A 17500-nucleotide genomic window follows, 5' to 3' on the forward strand; every position below is an offset into this window, starting at 1 on the left:
GGGAAGAGTGAATCTACAATAGGCAAGCAGCTTGGTGTGAAAAAATCAACTGTGGGAGCAATCATCAGAAAATGGAAGACATACAAGACCACTGATAATCTCCCTCTGGGGCTCCACGCAAGATCTCATCCCGTGGGGTCAAAATGATCATGAGAACGGTGAGCAAAGATCCCAGAACCACACGGGGGGACCTGGTGAATGACCTGCAGAGAGCTGGGACCAAAGTAACAAAGGTCACCATCAGTAACACACTACAACGGCAGGGAATCAAATCCCGCAGTGCCAGACGTGTTCCGCTGCTGAAGCCAGTGCATGTCCAGGCCCGTCTGAAGTTTGCCAGAGAGCACATGGATGATACAGCAGAGGATTGGGAGAATGTCATGTGGTCAGATGAAACCAAAGTAGAACTTTTTGCTATAAACTCAACTCGTCGTGTTTGGAGGAAGAAGAATACTGAGTTGCATCCCAAGAACACCATACCTACTGTGAAGCATGGGGGTGGAAACATCATGCTATGGGGCTGTTTTTCTGCCAAGGGGACAGGACGACTGATCCGTGTTAAGGACAGAATGAATGGGGCCATGTATCGTGAGATTTTGAGCCAAAACCTCCTTCCATCAGTGAGAACTTTGAAGATGAAACGAGGCTGGGTCTTCCAACATGACAATGATCCAAAACACACCGCCCGGGCAACAAAGGAGTGGCTCCGTAAGAAGCATTTGAAAGTCCTGGAGTGGCCTAGCCAGTCACCCTTTTTTTCACATTCTGTCTCTCACAGTTGAAGTGTACCTCTGGTGCAAATTACTGACCTCTGTCATCATTTTAAGTGGGGGAACTTGCACAATCGGTGGCTGACTAAATACTTTTTTGCCCCACTGTATTCTGAATCATACCGAGTTTTCTAGCTTGACTCTAAATGGGCCCATCATTTACAAAATGGACAGGACAATGTATTGAACAAGATTTAAAACTCAAAACCTCCAACTCATTAGGAAAACGTTTACTAAGGTTTAAATGAAGTGATACACAGAGTGACGCTGAGGAGTCCACGCCTGCTGGCCTTTAGAAAAAATACAGCTTTAGGGAATGACAGAGTGACAACACAGCCATATTTTACATATTGCACATGAGTTTGACAAATAAGATGAGTTCACCTGTTTGGTACTTGAGCTGGTATCCAGTCAGGATGCCATTGGGCTCCAGAGGTTTCGCCCATTCCAAGTGGATCGTGTCCAAACTTCTGCGATTAATCTTGAAGAACCTTGGAGCGTCTGGAACTACAATCACAACAAAAGAGAAAAAACAGTGTGCAACATAGTAGCTACATGCAGTTTAGACACATGTTTGGACTGCACCAAGAAAAACTGCAGTGTGTGTTGTGTGTCTTAAAGCTTACATGCTTAGTCAGCATCATGGAACACAATGTTCAAGTTCTGACACAAGGTGAGTTCGTACCAGCTCAGTGTGCGTACTGGGCCATTGTAAGGTGTGCAACGTCGACAACTACTTTATTCCTTTCTGCTCCACCTGATGCTCCAGCCTACATCACATGCAATGGTGAAGTAGTTATTTGATCCAGTGCTGAATTTGTATGTTTGCTTACTTTCAAAGAAATGAAGTCTCTAATTTTGATGGTAGTTTCATTTTAATGGAGAGAGACGATCGACCATGTCACTGAGTGTAACAAGAATCTGATCCCCAACAATCCTGCCAGAATTCTGATTGCCTGTGTTCCCATGTGGCCAGATTACAAACCTGATTTACTCAATCAAAGAAATTCCTCATCTGAGCTTGTTATCTGTAAGAAGCACAGCTGTCCACAGAATGAATTTCTTTTATTCCAGCCTCTCCACCACAATGGGAAAGACCAAAAAGCTGTGCAAGGTTTTAGGCCTACACACGAGTGGAATGAGCTCCAAGACCATCAGTGAGAAGCTGTTGGTGTGACTGTTCGGAAAGAGAAGAAATATAAACTGACTATCAAATGAATCTGAATTTAAGGACAGATTGAACCACAATCACCAAGAACACCATTGGTACCACACTACACCGTAAAACAGGAGTGCCAAACATACGAGATCATTTACAGACTCGATGTGCAGTTCAGTATTGACAGTGACATCACATGAAGTGTATATAAAGTGTGTCTGAATGGCAGAGATGCAGACATGTGTGCATGTGGCACAGAGCCATGGCTCAGTGTCTGAGTGAGCTTGAAGCCGTTTATGATTCTGAACCACAAACAAGCTCAAACTTTGGACTGTTTTACTGATGAAAACCTCCATCATTAAACAATGAACAGTTAACCTGTTGAACCCCAATGCCTCCAATACCAGGGATGAGAGGGAGAACATCTGGTTTAACAGGATGTACTGCCAGATTTGTTACTTAAATATAGACATGTGGTGTCCACAGACACGTCAACAATCTCAGCTAAAAGCTCACAGAACTATTTCAACAACCACCAAAGAGCTAAAACAGCAAACGATTAGAGAGCAGCTAAACAGATTCTGCAAAAAGATGTAAACACAAAGCGCGGATCTCCCTCGGGGACGTACATGGACTTTGCTGAAAGGAGACATCTCACAGTTTCCGAGCTTCAGGTTTTGTAAGTCTGCGACCAAAATTCTTCACAAAGGTAAGACAAGCTGATTTTGTCTTCCCTTTGCTGTCTTGCTTCCACCATGATAAAATTGGACTTCCTGCACAGCTCTGTCTCGTGGTGTTCCTTGAGAGCAGTTTCCCATCATAAATCTCTATTTTCTGCCTTATTTGTTTCTTATTACACACTTATTACCACTCTCGTTTCTGACAGTGCTGTCAGACACTGTCTTGTTTTCTGCTATTCAATACTGAACAGCAGAACATGAACTGAACTTCAACCCATTGTGGCATTAATGGGTTTTCTTGGAACACCCACCAGGTCCCCTTGCTCAAGAAGACACATGTACGAGCCTGTCTGGAGTTAACCAGTGAACATCTAAAAGAACGCCAAGCTATAGTCAAACACAGTGGTGTTTTTCTGGGTACACTGAGGGGCCAATGGATGGGACCATGTACCGTCAGATCTTAGACTGTTCATTTATTTGAAAGATGACCTTACAAATTCAGCACACGATCAAAGAATTATTTCCCCCTGTATAAACCTGTTATTTTTAGGGTGGGTGCACAGCATCCTCACCTCCTTCTTTGGTGGTAAATGCCACAGTGTTGCTGGGTTGACTCTCAAAGCGATTGTTGGCCACAACCATGAACATCTTGTAGTTCGAGTAGGGCGCCAGGTCGCTGAGCATGCCAGATGGTTTGGCCGTAGTGCTATAGAAACCTTTGACCTTCTTCTCCTTACTGACCACCAGACCTGGAACCTGGCTAGACTCACGCCAGTAGTATAACTGGGAAGCAGAATGGGAAGAAAGGTGTTAATAGGCGAGACGTACAGGAGATGGGAGGACATTACACAAGAGAAATTATCCAAAATTGATCATGAAAGATAATTGGAAATTATGTAACGGAATAACAGGAGCGGGACCACGCCTCCAAACACGCTCCCTCCGGTTCTCATCTATATAGGTTCTCCCAGTTCTGCAAGCCGTCGTTCTCGTTTACGTGCCCCACCCTCCCTTCTTTAACTTCTTCACTTCTAATTAGTCCATGGGGATCTGCCAGGCTGCCATCGCCAGTCCCCTTCGAGGCCTTCCCCAATCGCAGTTCAATTCGTGACCATGCATCACCTTTACCTACTAAAACTCTGTCAAACCTAAAATGAGGATGTGAAATGATGCGTAATGTACCAACTCTGCAGTTTGTTCTCATTAGAAAAACCAAAGGCAGTCTTACTCTATACTCCTTGAACTCTCCCTGGACAGAGTTCAGGTCCACAGGGTTCCAGTGGATGATAACTTTGGTGCTGTCAACCTTTGATACCCGCAGGTCAGTGGGAGCATCAGTGGGCTCTGAACACATCCAAGTGGACACAATATGTGTGAACAGTCAGCAGTATTTTCAAAACAAATTGTCAGTTTGGTTTTCACTTTTCCTCAGCCTCCACATGGGTTGCTCTCATAAATGAAAAGCTGCTTCGTAGTCAGGATTTACTTACTGTCTTCTCCAGAGTATCCAATGACCAGGTTAGACTCTGGTCCTGCTCCAAACTCATTCCTGGCCTGGATTTTGAGCTCATAAGGCACATAGATTTCTGTATTGTGGACCACATGGTTAGTCCCCACTGTGGTCAGGTTATTCCACTCCTCTTCAGCGTCTTTTCGTCTCCACCACACAATGTAGTGCAGGTTTGGACCATTTCTTTCCAGATCAAGGAGAGGCTAGAAAAGTCAACAGAGAGATGCGCCTGAATTTACACATATTGGCAGGACAAACGATGAGTTATACTTATCAAATTACATGTTATAACTGTTTGGTGGTTATATACATTTACTTAGACATTGGAAGTTTTGCATCTAACCTTACTGTACAAGGGGATAAATTCTGATTGGACACTTCCAAGCTTATTCCACAACATGTCGTGTTTATTTGTGAACATGTTGATACATTTCATCATATTTCTGTGCATTATTTTTGATTTATTTATCATCTTGTTTTTGGTCAACAAAAAGGAACGCTGTTAGATGAAGCAACATTTTATGGGGAACGTTTTATCTTGATGCAAGGAAATGTGAGAAAGTTGTGCAGATTCACTCTGAAACTGTGAAACATCCATGCAAATGCATTAAATAAGGCAAAAAGACAGAGTCTGAACCAGTGTTGAGTTTGTTGGCTAATAATTTTTGTTAATAAAAAGAAGATGAAAATTATGATGAAATGTTTTGACACTTTTGTTGACCAATAAAAATCAGATGACAGGAGAGATTAGACCCAATCAGAATTAATCAGCTTGTGTAGCGAGCGGGACGACTTTTGATCTCCTTGGGCAGAAAAATTGATCTCACAAGCTGAGAGAAGATGTGAAGGAAATCACAACATTTTGTAAACTATACAGTACCCCGGCAAAAACATGACAAACTTTTAGTTAACTGAATTCACTTCAGATTAAGTCGACGACAATCTTATAATATTTAGTCACCTAAAACAAGTTAGATGCCTAATTATGACTTAAACTAAAAAGACTGAAGCTAAATCCAAATTTGCTGACAGAATTAAGACGGGTACTGTTCTACTCTCTCAGGCAAGCTTTCTTTAGCTCTTCAGGCTTCTTGACGGACACTGCAAAGCTCTTCTTTGGATGTTAGCGCCCTTTAGTTTGATTCTCTGATCCCATACAATTTCAATAATGTTGAGGTCCAGGTTCTGGCAAGGCAAGGCAAATTTATTTGTATAGCACAATTCAACAACAAGGTGATTCAAAGTGCTTTACAGAGACATTAGAAACAAGAACAAATAAAAAGTATGATTTAAAATTGATTAAAACAAGCAAACAAACAAACTAACTAAACACACACATTTCACACCTGTTCGCGCGATCTGAACCCTTATCGTAAGGGGAGCTACCAGTCCTTCTGTGGACGAGCTACTTTCTATTTTAAATTCCCTGAATTTAAAATACTCTCTAGACCCAGTTGGGGAGCTACCCAGAGCTCTAAACCCACTTAACAAACAAACAAAACAAACAAAACAGTATATAAAATTAAAACAGATAAAATCAGAACAGTAGATAAAATCAGTAGTTAAATGTAAGTTTTGAAATTTAAGCTTAAAGTGTGGATTTGGTGCTTTATTCAAATGCAGCTGAGAACAGGTGAGTCTTCAACCTGGATTTAAATAAACTGAGTGTTTCAGCTGATCTGAGGCTTTCTGGGAGTTTGTTCCAGATATAAGGAGCATAAAAGCTGAATGCAGCTTCTCCGTGTCTGGTTCTGACTCTGGGAACTGATAAAAGACCGGATCCAGATGACCTGAGGGATCTGGATGGTTCATACTGGGTCAGGAGGTCACTGATGTATTTTGGTCCTAAACCATTCAGAGCTTTATAGGCCAGCATCAGAACTTTAAAGTCTATCCTCTGACGGACAGGCAGCCAGTGTAAGGACCTCAGAGCTGGACTGATGTGGTCCACTTTTTTGGTCTTAGTGAGGACTCGAGCAGCAGAGTTCTGAATGAGCTGTAGTTGTCTGACTGATTTTTTTAGGTAGACCTGTAAAGATGCTGTTACAGTAATCAAGCCTACTAAAGATGAATGCATGGACTAGTTGGTAAGGCACATGCATGACTGAAGGTGTTCCACTGTGGATCTCTCTCTATCCAGGTCCACACATTGGCTGTAAATGGTTCTTATATAGTGCTTTTCTGCTCCGCCTGAGCATTCAAAGTTCCCTGTGTTTAGTATCACTGTTGTACTGAAAAGTTGAGCTCTTACACTGAGACCATTCTAATGAGGCTTATGCAAATCCTAGATTGATCAACATAAGGTCCATCTGTTTGGTCCTGTGTCAGCGCAACACTACATTTTTTCCAATCGTGTTTCTGTTGTAAATAGTGTTTTGGGCCTGCTGCTTTTACTCTTTTGTCCACTTTTGTGAAATAGACACACTGCACATCACGCCAAGATGTGCCACGTTTTCAGCTAATATCAACTTGTTGAAGCAAAAATACTGTTTTATGTCTGGCATACTGTTATCTTCGGCATTTTTCACTCTGCTAGTAACAAAATGCATAAAGATCCTATTTAACACTGCGGGGAACATGTGCCACCACACAAAACAGTCCTAGCTGCACCTTTGCACACAGGACTTTGTGCTTTCAGCTGACAGTGCTAACCACCAGCCTAAAACGTTTGTCATGGTCACCTGATTACACATCTGCATTCAGGTGACCCTCAGTTTCCTTATACTGTTAACATGTTCTCAGTGCAGACTACACTGTCTCACTGATTCATTCCCCATACGAGACGTCATCTTACCTCCCAGGTGATCTCCATATTGTCCTTTCTGGACCCCCAACCCCGTAGGCCTTTGGGAATGGCATCTGGTGCTTGTTTCAACATAACAGAGCGCACTGACATTAACCAGAGTCAGCAAAGCTTCACACTTATTCAACTGCAACTGTAAACCTTTAGTGAACATACGTTTCCAAAGCTAATTTGAGTACATGTAAACTAATAAGACTGACCAATTGAAACATCAGAGGTCAGATGATTGCATGCGATGCTCCTTACCAGCTCCAGTGGTCTTGTACCGGGGCGAGGGGCGGCTGGGATCACTCTGACCTACTGAGTTGATGGCGATGACCCTGAACTGGTAGTTGACAAAGGGAGCGAGCTGCAGGATGACAGAGTTGAGGTCTCCAGGGTAAGATGACAAGTTCTGCCACCTACCCGGCTCCCAGCGGTCCTCTTCAAACTGGACCAAGAACTCTGAGGAGAGACAGAACTAATGAAAAAACCAAGACAGTAAAACCTGCTGCAGGTCTGTGAGTCCATGTGTTCTGGAAGCACGCCATGTCCCATCCATTTGTCCACTTCAGCTTGTTCAAAGATCCAGTATACATTTTACAACCTTTCAGTATCCACATGGATTATAATTTACCCAAATCCTTCAGTAATAGGATTTTGAGTTTAGCATCCATTCAGAATCAAGTCTCAACTGTGGTGACCTGAAACTAACTAGGCTACTTTTGCTTACACAGTCTCCCCAACAGGATCAGTTTCAAAAAAATAACACAATCCTGTCAGGATCCAGGTTGATGTGTGCCTACTTACCTGTGATGGGGCTCCTGTGCTCTTTTCCAGGGATCCAGGTGAGGCGAACGCTGCGTGCTGCTGGGTCTGACAAATCCAGATCCATGGGGGGGTCTGGACGGGCTGAAGAAAGACAAGACATGGCTTTGCTTGTGTCAGACACACAGAAACATGCATGCATTTGTAGACATGTTGAAGAACCTTTTTTCATCTAAAACAAATGACTCATTGGGAGCAGTGCAGAGAGTCTCCTCTCAGCATGGACACATAACACTGTCATCATAAAGGGTTCATACAAACAGTAAGACAAAGAGACACTAGTTTAAAAACAACAAGCACATAACAAATTAAAAACAGGACAGAGACAAACAGTAGATAACATAAAACTTCCAACTGAGCTGTGTGTTACCTGGAAGCAAGGCACTAGAGACTGAGGGGTTGAGAGTGGCCACCTCTGTGGGACAGGGTCAGGGAGCAGGAAGTGGGTACAAAGGTTAGAGTCTGCAGGTTAGTCTACAAGCCAATCAACAGCAAGGGATTAAGAATGCATTTAGCACACATAGTAATAAGGTAAGTTACACAGTTGTAGACAATCACATAATCACTGGTTTTACAAATAAAAATGCTCACACTGGTGACGACATGTGGATTAAAGAGTGCCTGCTATTATTTAAATACACACACGCACGCGCACACACACACAGATAAAGGTAAACACTCGTTGAGGCTGAGGTAAAGTAGCAGACTGTCCTGTGGCACCATGGCTACACTCATGAACGCTGCCCCCTACAGGCCGAGCAGGAGAGGTGCCCTCAGCTCACAGCTACAGTCTGTGATAGTGTGGCATTTGAAAGCAGTTGGTGTTCTTTGCTCACGAACACTTGAAGCGTGTTGTTGAAAGATGACATGTTTGATGATGGACTAAATATAGACTCTGAATAATAAATGGGTGCAGTCTGTCTGTGTTGTGTTTTCAGGAACACGATGCTGTTCTCCAACCAGTCCCAAAGACTCAATCAGTCTGTGTAGGAGCATGCCACTGGAAGCACTGCTGTACTTCTTTCAGTGTCTCACACACTACTGCTGAACTACAAAATGCTGTATGACTCTCACATCACAGTGATTTGTTTCGTTTTTACACATTCACTGTAAATATCTGCTTCGTACGTACAATGACTGTTTTCAGCTAATACACAGCACCGTGCATAAAACTGAAGCCTTGAAATGTGCTGAAGCTCTTTGTCACATCCTGACACCATCAAAGTGCAGACTGACTAGTTTCATTCAAGCATCAGAGCCATCACAATGATCTGAAGCAACATGAACATGAAAGTCTAAAGTAACAGAAGGTCTTTCACCAAATGCAGTTTAGGGATGGGTATCGAAAACCGGTTCTTGTTGAGAACCGGTTCCCACTGTTTCAATTCCTTGGAATCGTTTGCCACTTTTAAAAACGATTCCCTTATCGATTCCAGTCGCCCCGAATGACGTCATCACGTTGAGTAGCGTCTTTTACCCAGTAGGAAACACGGCGCCTGAGCGGCACAAACGCTCAAAAGTTTGGTTACACTTTATGAGAAAGGATGACAACAGGGCAACATGCAATACTTGCAAAGTAGAGATTTCATCAAAGGGAGGAAACACTACGAATATGCAAAAGCATTTGCTCAAAAAACACGCGATTGCTTTCAACGAATGTCGTGTTTTTGATCCGCTCCGGACTAGCGAAGCTCAACCCAGCAGCAGCGGTAGCGTTTCCACGTCCTCTCCCGTTAATACTGCAGGTAACTAATCAATTAGCATTGCATATTATGTTAGCGCGATTTACCTTATTACAAAACCTGCTATTACTGTGCGTTGCATTTAGATAACCATGATGAGAGAGACAGAGTCTGGCTGGCTCAGATGCTGGCAGTTCTCGCTGCAGTCTACCGGCAGCGTCTCCTTTCAGGCCAGGATAGACGAATGTCACCCAGCAGTGTCTAAGTTTGTGGTCAAAGGCTTGCACCCATTTGCCGCAGCACATGCCCCCGATTTCACTTTGGTAAGTGAATGTGTTTAATTGTAGGCAGGGACATTACTGGATATTCTTGTGTAATTGCTACAGAATAATTTATGTTACACTTTGTTATTGCTACAGGAGAATATTTATTTTATTATTTTACATTTACATTTTTTTTCCTGGGGACCCTGTGACACCCCATTGAAGAGCCGTAGGCTGGATCTCTTGAGATCTCACTGTTGGGTTTGTAAGGCCATGTTACTCCTAAATTTCTATCTTGTTCAAAGAGAAGATATAAAACACAGTTCTAAGCTAATCGACTTTAGTGTTCTCCTTTTTTTTAAAAAAGAATCGATAAGAGAATCGATAAAGAATCGAATCGTTAAACAGAATCGAAAATGGAATCGGAATCGTTAAAATCTTATCAATACCCATCCCTAGTGCAGTTACATGTGCAGTATGTATGCACACGTCTTCAGCAGCTGAAACCAGTGCTTTACATGTTTTAGCCATCCATCCATCCATCCATTCGCTTCCGCTTGTCCTTTTCAGGGTCGCGGGGGGCGCTGGAGCCTATCCCAGCTGTCATAGGGCGAGAGGCGGGGTACACCCTGGACAGGTCGCCAGTCTGTCGCAGGGCCAACACACGTTTTAGCCATGTCTGCCTAAATCCACAGCGTGTTCACAGGGGGCCATTGATTGTTGGGTTTCCTCTGTATGTATCATTGTAGGTCTGCCTTACTACATAAAGGTGACTGTTGTTGGTAAGTGTAAATGTAAGAGAAAATGACATATTTTAAGAGTACACTCAGAGTAATGAACTAATGAAACAACACAATGTCCAGTCTGTATGTGAGTGTACCTAACACAGTGAGGCGAGCAGAGGCTGAGAGCTGGTCTATCTCAGATTTAGCAGTGCAGGTGTACGTCCCCTCGTCACCCTCGTTCACATTGGGGATGGACAGAGACTCATCATCCTTCTTCAACCTAGGAGACAGATACAGAAAGGACTGTCATACGTGTAGTAACAGCACTGGAGCTAGTCTTTATTCATATTCATACAAAAACCAAAGAAACTCATTCCTGGAAGAAGAGTGTTCAGATTTCTGTTCATATGAACTGCCTGTATGCTGACAGGCATCAGAGTAGCCAGCATACAAACCATTTGGGTCCATGAATTTACTTTTGTGGGTTTACGTTTAAAAACAGTCCCAGTACAATCCATTGAACATTGTTGGATTTTAAATCAGATAATCCAGATGTGACTGAAGACTTTCAGCTTCGATTCAAAGGGTTTGACAAAAGTGCTGCATCAGCAGTTTCGGATATACAGGCTTTTTAAACAGTCTCATTTTCAGAGACTCAACACTAGTTGGAGTGTCAGGGAGCTTCATGGCCAGGCGAAGCTTCTTTATTCCAAGTGAAGTCAGGTGTTGGACTTTAATTGGGTAGCAAAGAAACGTGGATACAAGTGAAGAGAGCTACTATTAGGCTGGAAAAAAATCATGTCAGACAAACAGGAAGTAGTTTAGATCATGTGACATATTCTTTCAAACAAAAAAGGATGCTCTGGCCAGCTCAGCAATACCAAAAGACTGCAGAAGACAACTTAAGCCGATCATTTCAGCCTTTTCACAACATCTAGCCAAATCCTGAACAGAAGGAGACAGGCCTGAATCATCAGCCGAAAACTAGGCAAGGCAAGGCAAGTTTATTTGTACAGCACAATTCAACAACAAGGTGATTCAAAGTGCTTTACAGAGACATTAGAAACAAAAACAAATAAAAAGCATGATTTAAAATTTATTAAAACAAGCAAACAAACTAACTAACTAATTAACAAACAAACAAACAAACAAAACAGATAAAATCAGTAGTTAAATGTAAGTTTTGAAATTTAAGCTTAAAAGTGTGGATTTGGTGTTTTATTCAAATGCAGCTGAGAACAGGTGAGTCTTCAACCTGGATTTAAATAAACTGAGTGTTTCAGCTGATCTGAGGCTTTCTGGGAGTTTGTTCCAGATATAAGGAGCATAAAAGCTGAATGCAGCTTCTCCGTGTCTGGTTCTGACTCTGGGAACTGATAAAAGACCGGATCCAGATGACCTGAGGGATCTGGAAGGTTCATACTGGGTCAGGAGGTCATTGATGTATTTTGGTCCTAAACCATTCAGAGCTTTATAGACCAGCATCAGAACTTTAAAGTCTATCCTCTGACGGACAGGCAGCCAGTGTAAGGACCTCAGAGCTGGACTGATGTGGTCCACTTTTTTGGTCTTAGTGAGGACTCGAGCAGCAGAGTTCTGAATGAGCTGTAGTTGTCTGACTGATTTTTTAGGTAGACTTGTAAAGATGCTGTTACAGTAGTCAAGCCTACTAAAGATGAATGCATGGACTAGTTTTTCCAGGTCCTGTTGAGACATCAGATCTTTTATCCTTGATATATTCTTGAGGTGATAGTAAGCTGACTTTGTTATTGTCTTAATGTGTTTTTCTAAGTTTAGGTCTGCATCCATCACTACACCCAAATTTCTCGCCTGGTTTGTGGTTTTTAGATGTATAGATTGAAGTTCTCTGGTGACCTGTAATCGTTTTTCTTTGGCGCCAAAGACTATTACCTCAGTTTTGTTTTTGTTTAGCTGGAGAAAATTGTGACACAGCCAGTTATTAATTTCCTCAATGCATTTACCAAGAGCCTGTACAGGGCCTCGGTCTCCTGGTGACATTGTGATATATATTTGTGTGTCATCTGCATAGCTGTGGTAGTTTATTTTGTTGTTGTTTATAATCTGTGCCAGTGGGAGCATGTAAATGTTAAACAGAGGGGGTCCCAAGATGGAACCTTGGGGAACTCCACATGTGATACTTGTCTGCTCAGATGTGAAGTTACCTATTGATACAAAGTATTTCCTGTTTTCTACGTATGTTTTGAACCAGTTTAGTACAGTTCCTGAAAGACCTGTCCAGTTCTCCAGTCGTTTGAGTAATATGTTGTGGTCAACTGTATCAAATGCTGCACTGAGATCCAGTAAAACTAGGACTGACATTTTTCCACTGTCTGTATTCAGACATATGTCATTAAACACTTTGGTCAGAGCGGTTTCAGTGCTGTGGTTCTGTCTAAAACCTGACTGGAAGGCATCGTAGCAATTATTCTGTTTTAAGAAGTAACTGAGCTGTTGAGAAACTGCTTTTTCAATGATCTTACTTAAAAATGGGAGATTTGAGATCGGCCTGTAGTTGTTCATTTGTGTCTTGTCAAGATTGCAACTGCTGTCTCCAGGTAGAAACAGCAGTGATACACCTGCTGCTGTCAGACCTGCAGGTATCAGGCTGTGATGTTCTCCTTTATAATGGACAGAAATATTTGGAGTGGCACAAATAATTTGTGGCATCTTCTTGAAGAACAGCTGATTGTTCTGTAAACAGTTTGAAATGGCTGTAAATAACTTTGTTTGCAAAACTTGTGCATATGATTTTAAAATTGACAATTTATATTTGCATTGAAAGTTATGAAATATGATTCATTAAACATGTTTGTGGTTGTTACGGTGAAAATATCACCTTTTCTACGGATTTTATGGTTTTTATCTGACTTTAGCTAAAGAATGTTAGCTACCGCTCGTCTGCAGCTTTATTTGAATGGAAAACTTCCACAACAGGCAAAAAAAAGCTTTTTGCTAAAAAAAAGATTCAGAGCAGAAGTTTTTTGCACTGCATTTTAAAATGAAAACATATTGCATTTATTTACAATTAAAGACACAGAGCAGGAGGTGTGTTACTGTTTTACATCCACAGACACACAAGAAAAGAAGCAGGCAACATGAGGTCAAGTTATGGCAATTTTATTTGTGTGTTTCAGTGCATGTATTTAGATTAGAGTTTTTAAAAACAAACAAACGTCCCAAGAAGAAGGATGGGGAGAAAGAAAGGTGGAGAGAGGAGGAAGAAACTATTGATGTCCTCAAACTGGATGCTGCTGGGTCAGTTCTTCCTCAGCAGTCTGCTCCAGAATCCCCTCCTGTCCTCGGCTTGCTTTGCTTTTGCCTTCAGCTCTTTTAAGGTTTTGTTGAGCTGCTCCTCGGCATCTTTAAATGTTTCTTTCAGCTGCTGTTCGGCCAGTTTCCCTTTGTGTTTGAGGAGCTCTTTAGCTTCCTTTTTGTGCTTTCGTATTTCTTTAAGTGCGTCTTTGCAGTCTTTCTTGGTCACCGCAGAGCCGCTCATTTCTTTCTTGAATGCCTTCACCTCAATTTTCTCTTCTGCAAGTTTTTCTTGCACTTTCATCAGTTCCTTCTTCATGTTTTCATTGTGACTCTTTGTATCTTCCATTTCTTTCTTTGCTTCCTGTGTTTTAATTTTCTCTTCCTCCAACACTTTTTGAGCTTCCAACAATTCTTTCTTCATATTTTCAATCTCATTTTCTGCCTCGTGGTTACGTTTTTTCTCCTCTTCAAGTTGTTGCTTCACATGCAGTAATTCCTTCCTTAGTGTTTCAGCTTCAGCCGTTACATTTGCAGCTTCTTGAGTTGCCAACTGCATTTTCCTTTTGCCCTCTTCAAAATCTTCCTGCACCTCCTGTAATTCCTGCAGCACATTTCCTGCCTCCTTCTTTGCAGTTTGATATTTATTTTTGGCTTCTTGTGCTGTGCTTTTCTCTTCCTCCAATGCTTTTTGAGCTTCCAACAGTTCTTTCTTCATGTTTTCATTCTCCTTTTCTGCCTGTTGTTTTCCCATTTTCTCTCCTTTAAGTTTGAGGCCCACATGCAGTAATTCCTGCAATACTACTTCAGTTTCAAACTGTGAATTTTTAGCTTCTCCTCTTGATTTTTCTGCCTCTTCTTTTAATTTGACATTTTCAGCCTGTATCATTTGAAATTTAAAATGAATCAGCCGTACTGTAATGCATGGTGAAGCACTCGCCGATCCTCTTCTCGTTCTCCCTCGATTCATTTTGGCCTTTTAAACAAAGGAACCAACGTTTTGTAGAGGAGTGAAGTGAAGTTTTCGATGTTTCTTCGTCAACTGTCGTTTGTCCTGCACAGAGATGCTGCTGTAGATGTGTCTCTAGCTGTGTCTGGATACAATGAAACATGCTGGAACTAAGTGCTTGTGTTGCACAGTTCTACTGAACATTCCATTTCATGCATGCTCCGCCCACATGGTCAGGAATGTCAGGTGCTGCATCGCCAAATGCTGCTCCCGTTGCCTAGCAATAACAGCTGTTTACTTTTGGGGTCTGGTTCATTGATTAATAAAGAAAACATGTCCAAGTATTGGGTGCTGAGGCTCAGCACATATTCTAGCCTGCTGTGTGGGTGGGCAGCTAGAAATCACTGGTGGGCAACATGAGTGAGGAGAAAACTGGAGCAGCCAAGCAGGGAGCTGCAGGTTGCTGGTTTGAGTCTCTGTTCAGATGCTGGTGTCTCCTCTCTCTGAGATGTCTGCAAACAGTCCCAGATAAAACAATAAGGATAATAAACAAACACGTGACTAAAATAACAGTTATGACTCTGATGTGTTTCATGTGTAGCAGGATGGCCTCTATACAGCAGTCGCTGCAAGCATCCACATCGCCACACTCACTTTTCTTTAAGCAGGCGTGCTGGGCTCCTCCTAAGGAAAGTTTGAAACTTCATTTCCTTCATGCTGGTGAACTTTTTACCAAATATTTCCATCAAAGCTTCTCCATCACTGACAGGGATTGTTTGGATCTTCACACTCATCTCCACCAACCCTAAAAAATGAGTCTCACTTTGCTCATATAATGCCAGGAGTGTCTCCATATTCCACAAAAGTCTGTGCAAACATGTAACAGTATCCCATATTCATAGAAATATTATTGATATTATAACAAAAGCTGTCACCAACACAATTGTCACAAGTGCTTTTTTATTAGTTATTGCAAATGCTCGATTGCAGTTCTTGCTAGATGACAAAACCACTTATTAGGTTTAGAAGGAAATGACTTTTTCTACATGAGGTAAAGTTGGAGCTGTTTCCCCAAACTAAATGAAATCATCATTTAAAAAACTACAATCTGTATTTACTCTGAACATCTGTGTTAACATTTGGAAACATGTAAGTGTAACAAACATGTTAAAACATAAGAAATCAGGAAGGGGCATGTACAGGAATTTCTTTTACTTATGTATTAATCACATTATTTTATTGTATGATGCCTTGGTGCCACTGGATTTTAACATGTCTCACACTCATACAGTAAGACAAATGGTGGGGGTGGTGTAGTAAGGAAGTTGGGGGAAGCAGACAGCTCCACAGGAAGAGTCTTTTGTGTCTTCGAGGACTCTGGGAGGTAGCAAGGGAGTGTGAACCTTAAGGTGTGAAACAGCTGTGTACTGCCTTTTGTTCCTGGAGAAGGTATTTCACTGAGAGCTATGCTGGGCTCAGACTCTGCTGACCGTCTGTCCCGCAGTCATGCAGGGACTTCATCAAGCTTGGTTGTCTGTTCTTTGTGTGTTTGATTAATACAGTTTGTCAAAATGAAAACATGACTGTAGATTCAGACACGTGAGGCTGTGCTGATGAGACCAAACAAGGCAAATAAACAGTTTTAAAGGTGAACTGTGGGCAACGGCCAATTCTACCCTGGAGCCCAGAGGATTACACGTTATTTTTTAAAGTAACGCAATAGTTACTTAATTACTAGTAATTAATTACTTTTAGAATCTTGTAACTCAGTTACTAACTCAGTTAATTTTTTGAAGAAGTAACTAGTAACTATAATTAATTACTTTTTCAAAGTAACAACGCTGCTGATGACACCACCATTATCGGTCTGATCCAGAATGACGATGCGGTCTGAGCGGAGGTGGATCAGCTGGTCCACTGGTACAGACTGTGGAGAAACTACCGGATGCTCCGCCCTCTCGCCATCCTCAACAACAGTCTGTATGTGAGGACCACTTCACATCACAAAAAGGTGGATCCTAAGGAATCTGAAGTGATCCACCATGTGCAGAACAAGGCCCAGATGAGGTTCTTCCTGTGGCAGCTGTGAAAGTTCCACAGGAGCTGCTGCCATCACCCGCTCTGTGTTGTGCACATGGATGAGTGTCTCAGCTACGTCACTCTGATAAACACTCTGAAGTAACCACTGATATATCATTAGCACACTGCACAATTATAGTTATTTTATTTATATAAGTTGCAAGAAAAATAACTACTCAAGTACAGTAACAAAGTATTTGTACTTCATTACCTCCCACCTCTGAGTATAGCCAGCTGCTCCTCAGGAGAAATGAGTGGCAGCTCAGTCAGCTTATTTTAAACCATTTCCCAAGTCCATGTACTTCTGTTAGTCTATAAACCATCATCATATATAACGTGTTGGCCTGCTTAGCAACAGTTGTGTTTCTCAGCCATGTCTTAAACTCGTCGCACCTTCTGCAGCTACACACTCAGCCTCGCTCCAGCTGACAGTGAAGGCTGTTTGGAACAAACCCGCTGACTCAGGGACCCGAACCTTTACCCTTCACTACAAATGCTTTATACATAGCTACTGGGGAAGAAACAGTGGGTAGGTTGGAGTGATATGGGTGGGGGCACTCCCCAACGTCCCAGTACAGCATTTGTAATTTAATGGACCCATCGAAACCACTAGAAAGAGACTCTGATCCTTTATTGACACACGCTGTAGAGATGAAGGGGTTAAAGGATTCACCTTCCCTTTGGCTCATTCAAACTGACTCAATTGTTGCCAAGGCAACACTTTTGGTTGTTTGAAGGCAATTGGTCTGCTCATTTTCTAAATGTGCCACTAATTAACCATGGATGTTGTGATGTTTACG

The 17500-nt window shown here is 42.0% G+C and overlaps 1 protein-coding gene across 22 annotated transcripts in view; it reads right to left on the reverse strand.

The window, feature by feature from the left end:
• Positions 1–17500, reverse strand: part of nfasca (neurofascin homolog (chicken) a) — a 174574-nt gene that overhangs the window by 35427 nt on the left and 121647 nt on the right. For 20 of the 22 annotated variants that reach the window (XR_001341979.2, XR_001341981.2, XR_001341978.4 and 17 more), the window contains 9 exons: positions 10555–10679; positions 8100–8144; positions 7712–7813; positions 7169–7366; positions 6914–6984; positions 4100–4322; positions 3838–3953; positions 3182–3392; positions 1155–1277 (listed from right to left, as the gene is read on the reverse strand). Coding sequence is in view for 17 of the 22 variants with exons in the window: in XM_014410352.3 (XP_014265838.1) it covers positions 1155–1277; positions 3182–3392; positions 3838–3953; positions 4100–4322; positions 6914–6984; positions 7169–7366; positions 7712–7813; positions 8100–8144; positions 10555–10679 (1214 nt within the window). In the remaining 5 variants the exon portion in view is untranslated. The remainder of the gene's footprint in view (positions 1–1154; positions 1278–3181; positions 3393–3837; positions 3954–4099; positions 4323–6913; positions 6985–7168; positions 7367–7711; positions 7814–8099; positions 8145–10554; positions 10680–17500) is intronic. The other 2 variants (XM_014410363.2, XM_014410356.2) reach the window with 1 other exon arrangement.

This window comes from Maylandia zebra, linkage group LG5 (assembly GCF_041146795.1).
Source record: "Maylandia zebra isolate NMK-2024a linkage group LG5, Mzebra_GT3a, whole genome shotgun sequence".
In the NCBI taxonomy this organism is placed as follows: Eukaryota; Metazoa; Chordata; class Actinopteri; order Cichliformes; family Cichlidae; genus Maylandia; species Maylandia zebra.